We start from the raw sequence: 8,599 nt of genomic DNA, 5'->3' as shown, positions 1-8,599 counted from the left end.
AGTATGGATCTGTTCCAGCTGGGCGGCGTTGTGGATTTCCGCGTTAAGGCCCGTAATAAACTCAAAGAGCTGCTCCTTGGTGTAAATGTTCGGCAGGCCGCAACGCTCGAAAAAGTTGATGATATTGCCGCAATCTCGCATAAGAAACTCCAGGGCGCTCGGATGCTTGGGCTCTACACTCTGGGCCACGTCAATGAACCAGCATTTGCCCTCGTACCAAAGGATGTTGTATTCGCTCAAGTCGGCGTGCACCAACTTGGCTTCGTTGTACAACTTATGCATAGCTTCTACGATCTCCTCGTAGGCGCAACTCAGTTCCGCGGCACTAAGCCTTGCATCCTTCAGCTTGGGAGCTGCATTGTGGTTATCGCCAATGAAACGCATGACCAGTACGTGCTTTTTCAAAACCACCACATCAGGAACGTTCATCCCAATGGCTTGCATTCGCATCAGGTTGTGCATCTCTTTTTCCGCCCACATGTTAATGATCACACGGTGATTCTGCTTGCTGAAGCGATCCTTAAAGCGGTAGTCGTCCTTGATGTACCGATCGCGCTGCTTGAACTCGTTCAGCGTCGTCTTGAATATCTTAATGGCGCACTCCTTGGGCAACAGGTGTGCCTGCATCAGGACTCCACTTTGGTGTCCGTGTTCATTAGTACCCGTATAGTTGGAATCGGAGTTGGCATGCAGGATAACCGCCTCCTTTCCCGTCGAGATTATGCCGTTGATCTGCTCCAGAATCTGGTTGTTGATTAGCTTGTACAACAGCAGTCGCGTGTTAGCATCCAATCCCATCTCGGCGGTGGCCACTTTTTCGTGTTTATCGGAGCGACCACGGCGAGAGTAGGCTCGCAGTTGGTTGAAAACCTAGAAATTGGCAACAAATCCTTAATAGAAGACAATGTATAAAAGGTTCTAAGCTACCTTATTGGACAACTTCATGTCGAAGCCAGCGCCATCGCCGGTGGGAAATTCTGGGGGAAAGGACATGACCCGCTGGGCATTTCGGACTGCGCACAACTGCGGATCGTGCTTGGTGATCATCTCGCCATCCTTGTTAACCTTGAAACCACAGCGCGGAATCGCATCCAGCTCCCGCTCGTTGGTCTCAAACCTGTCCCAATCACGCCTCAACTGCTCCAGCTCGTCCTCCTCGTAGTCATCTTCAGCAGTGTCGTGTAAGAACTCGGCATCCCCGTCGCGCAGATATTTATTTAAGGTAACCGTGACCTTGGACTGCTTGTTCTGCTGCTTTTCTATGCGACGCAGTTCCTCGTTGTACTCGTGGTCGAACTGGGACTGCAGCATTTGGGCGATGACCGCATCGCTGTCTTCCGGCGTCTGGATCTCTTCTGGCGGAATCTCAACGCCGGCTAGAAGGGCAGAGTAATCCTCCCACTCTTCTTCATCTTTAGGGTTCGAAGTCTGGGTAGAAGTACCCGCCACATTGGAGTAGCTGGCAGTGCCCGGCGAAGATGATTCACCCTGCCAAATGGAGGTGACATCCAGCTCAGTCTTCCGCTTGTCTTCTTTCTCCTTGTGGCGCTGCACCTCCTTGTCGTGGAGCTGGTGGGCGTACTGCTCCGACATTATGTCCGCCAGACTCACCGCCTGCACTGGCTCGCTGCTCTTGACCCACGGTGACGACATTCTGTCAATTGGACATCAAATCAGTACACATTCGAATTTTGACTTTGCTTCGACAAACCTATAGCCTCTTAAAACGACAAAACCCTTATCGGAGATAATTGTGCGGGTTTGGTTTGTTTTATAAACAAACTTTTTCTCCAGGTCCTGGTTGCAGCGGATTTCAGGCGATGTTGAAGCCTCCGCGATGGCTCACAATTGCAATTTATAGCGCAGGAACTGCGCAGTAGCCTTCTGAAGGAACTGTAGCTGTTTCGCAAGTGTATTTCCCTATTATTTCGTCAAAATATTCCTTTTTCCAATGGTTGTGAAATTATCAGTATGTTGAGAATTAGAGATGTGTAAAATATCGAATCGGCCGTAGAGTAGCCACTCTGTTTTTTAAAATGTGCTTCTTCTAATTTAATTTATTTGACTTAATTACAATTTTTTATTTAACACAAAAATTTACTTTGTAACAAAAAGCATTTATTTTTAAAATGTCCTCGTAATTTCCTCGTAAATTTGGATAAAAATATTTCCAATTGCCCACCAGTGCTGCCCATTCAGAATCATCCGACCAGTGCTGCCAGAAAACTTTCGATACCAGTACTCGATACTTTTTGTTGTAGTTGTACATTTTTCGCCAAAAATAATAATAAAAAGTGAAAAATTTTTTTTGTTAATACACTTTTTTTGTTGTACAAAGAAAAAATGTTATTAAACTGATTGGCCGCCCAGCATCGTCGTCGGATTTTCGTCCCCCACCTCCAAAAGGAATAAGAACGGCCGCCAGGAACGACAAAAGTGCAATAATAAATACGTGCTAGTGCTAGCGCTGGTAAGGAAAGATGGAAACACAAAAACGAGACCGAAAAGCAATCAAAATAGAATTCCGAATTTAGAATATGACAGACCGAAAAAAATTTTCAATTCGAACGCATTGCCGCTGCTTTTGCTGTTCTGCCTATGCTTCTGGCTCTTCTTCTTCACCGTGTTCCACCTCTGGGGGTCAAATGCAGAGAAACGAGATCGGGAAAAAGATTTCCGATTTGTGATTTGTGATTTCTGATTTCTGATTCCGTTTCTTGTGTTACTTTTTGGGGATTTCCGATTCCGTTTTCGGCTCTGGCTTCGCGCGATGGATTTTCGCGAATTTCAGTGCTAATTTGCGATTGCGACCCACACACACACACCACGGGCCGAGACACAACACAGGAACAGATACGAACGGAACGCTCACTGCTCTCAGTCTCAGTCTCAGTCTCACCATCAGCCTCAGCTACAGCCCGCCTGTAATTATTGTTTTTCTTCTCGTAGCGCCTTCTCTCGCTTTAACCGCCAAACGCCTCCTCCGCCACTAACCCGCTCCAAAAAACGATAAACCGCAACACGCCAAGCCAAGCAAAAAATAACTCATCCCCCCAGGAAGAGGAAGTGAAATGATAAAGTCTACCACGAACCCACAGGAACAGCGTTTGCCACGCCCCGAGGATCAGGATCTGGATCAGCAGCACCAGCATCAGCCACAGCCACCACCCCCTACCACCACCACCACCATCACCACCACTTCCGCATCCTCCCCCACAGCTGCCACGCCCACAAGTCACCAATCAACCGCCGCCATGGATACACTGAAAACCGCCTTTCTGCCCAATCTCAGCATGGATCCCAATGTGCACGTCAACCCGCACTACTGTCCCATGTGCCACCAGCAGTTCGAGCGGGCCCAACACGCCGCGGAACACATGCAGCTGTGCCACGGGATAACGATAAACGCCCAAGGAGCCATCACCACGCTGGAGGCTGCCCAGCAGCATCAGCAACAACAGCAACAGCAACTAAAGCCTCCCACTCATGCGTGCTTTAACTGTGATGAGAAATTCGGTAACGCCGTGGAGCTGGACGAACACCATCGACTGGCCCACCAGGCGTCCGCCTTTCTGGCCCGCTGCCTAGTGTGTAGCATCTACTGCGTCCACTCGGCCACGCCACAACCCAATGAATACAAGTGCGGGCAGTGCGGATCCGTGTGCACCACTGCGATGCTGGCTGCCGGACAGCAGAGCTTTATGGAACAGCAGGAGGCACAGGTGACGCCGGACGAACAGCTACCGGCGATGGCGCCGCGTGATATGAGACTGACGCCCGAGGAGCAGCACCATCAACAACAGCTGCAGGCGGAGCACCACCACCAGCAACATCACCAACAGCAGCAGCAGGAACTGCTGGATCAACAGCAACGGGAACTGCAGGAGCAGGCCCAACTGCAACACCACCAGGACCAGGATCTCGCCGGCGACCAGGTGGCGCTGAAGGTGCCTCCGCTCACAGTTAAGCTGAATAAGAATGCCAATGGTGCCGCTATCGTAGCCCATCCGCAGGTGATCATCAAAGAGGAGCCGCTTAGTCTGAGCGACAGTGGGGATGTGGTGAACGCCGTGCCCGTTTATGCCATACAAGCGAATCCAGGTGTTACGGCGCCAACTACCTCCAGCGTTCTCGTGGGCACACAAACGGTGCCCGCCGACCTGGCGCACAAGATCCGGCACAAATGTCCGGACTGCCCGAAGACCTTCAAGACGCCCGGCACCCTGGCCATGCACCGAAAGATACACACAGGCGAAGCAGAGTAAATCCATTTAATATGCATCCTACTAACGGGTATTCCTGCCATGATCTTGGTGTTCTATGAAGAGTTAGGATTAGTTTTGGAATTAATTTATAAAAGTTGGATTCGTTTTTGTAACTTGAGGGGCAAAAGGATTTTGTAAACAATTTTTTTAAGAACTTAGAATCTGAAGATCTATAAATTATTTTGTGAAATATGTTTCTAGAACAGTAGCTCCCTAATGAGTAGTTTAATGAGCTTATTAGAATTTAATTTAAAGCAGTGAGAGTATATATTTATAGAGCATCTCAAACCAACTGTCATATCATCGCAGGAATACCCGTTCTCCATTATTTTTGGGCTTCTTCGCAGCTTCAGCTCGTACGGAACCACACTATTAGTCATGTGTGGGACTCTGAATGAGCGCGTTACCGCAAGATCGCCCAGCTAACCCTAATATTCTTACCACTTGTATATGTATATATTATATTTTGTTTTCCTTCGGGGCCAGCTGAGCGCTTGGGCGCGCCCTCGAAGCTCTGGACGAGGCCCATGCGTTCGTGTGTCGTTTGTTTTGCAACTTATTTTTATATCGAGTGTTACTAATAATATAATTCGAATTTCTTTCTTTTCTCCCGCGCCCACTTTCTCTCTCTCTATCTCTCCCTCTCTCTCTCTCTCTCTTTCTCTCTATTTACCAATCTTTCTCTTTTTTCTCTTCCTCTTTTTTCTGCGCATTTTTTTGTAAAAAAAAAAAAATATGAAAATATGAAATGTAATTCTTAACTCTTGAATCTCCAAAATCTCCACTCTCCGAATCTCCGAAAAAAAACATCAACAGCGCCACGCCCAAAGAACGCCCCTACACGTGCTCCTACTGCGGCAAGTCCTTCACTCAATCGAATACACTAAAACAGCACACTCGCATACATACAGGTGAGAAACCATTTAGATGTGGCTATTGTGGCAGGGCGTTCACTGTTAAGGATTACCTGAACAAACATTTAACGACTCACACGGGTGAGAAGCAATATTTTTCAAATCAAATCAGTCAGTCAATCAGCTCTCAATCAACTCAACTCAGTCAATCAATCAATCGTCTCGTCAATCAACCAATCAACCAATCAATCAATCAATCGATCAATCAACAAATTATTTGTCACCTCAGTGTGATAATAAAAAAAAAACCGCAATACTCAAAAAAAGAGAAACCTCTGTATGCAAAACCATTTCCATTTGCCATACTCTCAATCAAAATCTATCTATCAGAATCAGAACCAATATCCGTATCCGTATCCGTTTCAATCTCTCACCTCTGCCAGCCGCGCTGCCGACGCTTGCTCAGCAGACGCGAGCCGCCGCAGCAGCGCCTGCGCAGAAAAGCACGCTGAAGAAATTGTCAAAAAATTAAAGGAAGATTACATTTTAAAATTAAATTATTAAAAATTTATAAAACTATCTTTTATGTAATGATATAAATGTATCTCACTTTAAAAAAAATTTCAATATATTTCTCACTATTTAAGTCCCTTAATTTAAACAATTTCTTTGTCGTTTTGCTAAAATTTTCAAAACGATCTTATTGAGTCACTGTTTCAAAGCCCTCACAGAGATCACAATTGCATTTGAATTGATACTGTGAGGGTGCTCGCACAGCAATATAATGATAATCCAAATCCGTATCGCCCGCCGCCTCATCTCATTACGTAATAATATGTCTCAAATGCATTTTAACAACACCAACCAACAATCAAATATATACACACATATATACATATATAATCTATAAATAGTTTGATAACGTGCAAACCTCTATTTGATATGCATACATATCTACTGTACCTACACATCAATCAATCAAACAATCAATCAAAGTTATTGGTACTGCACGCACCAAGCAAACTGGCGGTGTGCTAGCGACATGTGCTAACCGAGTATCCCAACTTTCTCCCTTTCGCCTTGGTTGTTTTGCAGGAGAGAAACCGTTCCATTGCGGCTACTGTGAGAAGTCCTTCAGCGTGAAGGACTACCTAACCAAGCATATACGGACACACACCGGCGAAAAGCCGTACACCTGTCCGTATTGCGATAAGCGCTTCACCCAGCGCAGTGCACTCACCGTGCACACAACCAAGCTGCATCCGCTCTAGGGCAGGCCGTTTGGTGGCCGCCAGATTCTCGTCGATGCTCCTCCAGCGGCTCCAGCGGATTCCAGCGAAGCTGACGTTAAAGCCAACGCCAAAGCAACCGTAAGCGAAGTCCAAGCCAACGCCGATGCCGATTCCAATCCAAAGAAGCCGGAAAGGAGCACCAACGGGAGTGGAACCGGAAACAGCAACCAAAATGAAAGACCTTTTCAAAGACGAGACACACACTCACTTGAAGTTAACTGAAAAATAAAAAAAAATAATAAGAAAGAAGAAACTGAAGCGGATGCAACGCAATCAACGACTGGCAAATCTCTTCACAGTGCTGCTAGATATTAAATTAGATTTTCATTTCGGTATAACAGACGCAAAATCAAAATGTTTTACTAAACTAGCGTACTAGCGTACCGTTCTTAGTATGTTTAAGTTAAATGCAAACGATTTTTGACTTTTGATTATTATTATTTGGTTATGTAGATGTTTTGCAATTTTATTTTTATACACAACCCTATGTATATCGTATATTATATATTTTGTTATTCTATGAGATTTTATGGTGAATCCTTAGCGCACACTCACACGCGCCACGGACTATACACACATACACGCAACACACACACACCCAAGCACACAACAAACATTTAATATTTATACAAAAAAAAAAACTAAAGGCAACTATCTTTTAATCCTACAATGTGGCAATATTAATTTTATTATTCTTGAAAATTGTTTTTATATATTATTTGTAAAGAGATAGAAAAACAGAATTAAGAAAGCAAGGTAAAAAACTCATGTCTACGCGCAAACTTAAATTATTTTTTAAATTATATACATTTATATTATTTGAACTCAAAACAACACAAAATTATTTATTTACAAACAAACAAAAACAACAAAAAAATATTTTCGAAATTTTAACTCAAAGTGAAAAATGGTGATTTCTGAATAATTTGCACACGAGCAGGATCTCGTTTGTTTTGGCTTTAAACAAATTATTTACTTTTAATTAACTAAATGATTTAATCATTTTAGCTTGTTTTTATTGAAGAATGTTAACCTTTGTTTATTTTTTAAATTATTTAAGTTAAAAGCGCTGCTTTTGTTTGTTACACTAAACTTAACAGTGAGATTGTATAAAACTAAAAACTAAAACTAAAAAACTGAATACGAAAAAGAGAAAAACCACAAAAATAACTAAGAAATTAATTTTACAAAATTTGCATTTTTTTAACGCAAGACAAAAAGTATTTAAGGAAAATTATAATGAGAAATCTACGCTAAACGCAACACAGCTTTACGCGCCAAACTAGAAGATTAACATAACAATCTATTGATAATTGATAATTTTTGATAACTATAACGATAAAGAATTGTTTTTGTAATGTATATAAAATATTGATTCTAAACTTTTGACTATTACTTAAAAAAAAGAACGTCGTTTTTTAAAACCGAGCAACAAAGCGATTACTTGCAAGAGTTGTACGTACTAAACCAACTAAAACTTAAACTAAAACTGTAGCAAAACCAAAACCATGTACATTTTTATAACATAGTGTTATATAATTATAAAGTATACAAATATGTAAACCTGTATGTAATAATGATGCATAATACACTCAAACAAATTGTCTACCTAAACGGCACATAGCACAGCAACAAACGATGCGCAGCGCATGTAAAACCAAAATAAATTCTAAGTACTAAAATATTGTAATTTCTTAAGTTTTAAATAAACCGAAATGAGTTGACGATCAAAAGCAACAGGCAAAAAAAACCAAACTCCGCATAAAATCGAAAGCTTAACTAACCGCAACACTAAATGAATACATATGATAAAATGCAGCGCTAAGTGATTACGAATGAATGGCCGCATCACGAAACTAATCATACGTACTAAATACTGACTAACTATTAGATCTTATCCACGAAGCCAGACAACAGACACACAGACATTGAATACACGATTGCAAAAAGTGAGTAACTAGAACGTAATGTGTAATTAAAGCGAAATAAATTAATATACTTGAATAGATATTACGATTATGTATGTATGTATTTGCAATCTAAATTTACGAGACAAAATTAGCAAATATTCGAGCAATAATTCAATTTAATATATAAACGGAACTATATATACAAAATAAAGTCCAACCATGTAGAAAGATTATATATGAAACCTGAACCCGTCTTTTGAGCTTCGGCAGGACTCGCC

At 42.5% G+C, this 8,599-nt stretch overlaps 2 protein-coding genes across 6 annotated transcripts in view; one reads left to right on the top strand and one right to left on the bottom strand.

The window, feature by feature from the left end:
• The window catches only part of LOC6506181 (serine/threonine-protein kinase RIO3), a 2,381-nt gene extending 390 nt beyond the window's left edge, over positions 1–1,991 (bottom strand). Inside the window, exons 1-3 of the mRNA XM_014905057.3 lie at positions 1,712–1,991; positions 928–1,654; positions 1–870 (exon numbers count right to left, since the gene is read on the bottom strand). The exon at positions 1–870 is cut by the window's left edge and continues 390 nt beyond it. Coding sequence (XP_014760543.1) covers positions 1–870; positions 928–1,653 — 1,596 coding nt within the window. The 5' untranslated portion in view covers position 1,654; positions 1,712–1,991. The remainder of the gene's footprint in view (positions 871–927; positions 1,655–1,711) is intronic.
• Positions 1,992–2,057: 66 nt separating this feature from the next.
• On the top strand, positions 2,058–8,563 carry LOC6504228 (chorion transcription factor Cf2). Of its 5 annotated transcripts, none has more exons than XM_014904934.3 (4): positions 2,058–2,470; positions 3,099–4,261; positions 5,082–5,260; positions 6,215–8,563. In XM_014904934.3, exons 2-4 carry the CDS (start codon positions 3,255–3,257, stop codon positions 6,388–6,390), a joined length of 1,362 nt encoding a protein of 453 aa, XP_014760420.1. In that variant the 5' UTR covers positions 2,058–2,470; positions 3,099–3,254; the 3' UTR covers positions 6,391–8,563. The 5 variants fall into 5 exon arrangements, with proteins under 5 accessions (XP_014760420.1, XP_001965125.1, XP_014760418.1 ...); XM_001965089.4 differs by having other exon boundaries at positions 2,950–4,261; positions 5,082–5,176; XM_014904932.3 differs by having other exon boundaries at positions 2,950–4,261.
• The last annotated feature ends 36 nt before the right edge of the window (positions 8,564–8,599 follow it).

The sequence above is a fragment of the Drosophila ananassae genome, chromosome 3R (assembly GCF_017639315.1).
Source record: "Drosophila ananassae strain 14024-0371.13 chromosome 3R, ASM1763931v2, whole genome shotgun sequence".
NCBI lineage: Eukaryota > Metazoa > Arthropoda > Insecta > Diptera > Drosophilidae > Drosophila > Drosophila ananassae.
Note: the sequence above shows the minus strand (reverse complement) of the source record. Positions and strands in the feature narration are given on the sequence as shown.

What these genes read in the sequence shown, in the direction of transcription:
- LOC6504228 (XM_014904932.3), top strand. Translation starts at nt 3,072, where the DNA reads ATGATAAAGTCTACCACGAACCCACAGGAACAGCGTTTGCCACGCCCC. An exon ending in ATACACACAGGCGAAGCAGA is followed by an intron (nt 4,262 to 5,081) that starts GTAAATCCATTT and finishes AAACATCAACAG; the next exon opens with CGCCACGCCCAAAGAACGCC. An exon ending in ACATTTAACGACTCACACGG is followed by an intron (nt 5,261 to 6,214) that starts GTGAGAAGCAAT and finishes GTTGTTTTGCAG; the next exon opens with GAGAGAAACCGTTCCATTGC.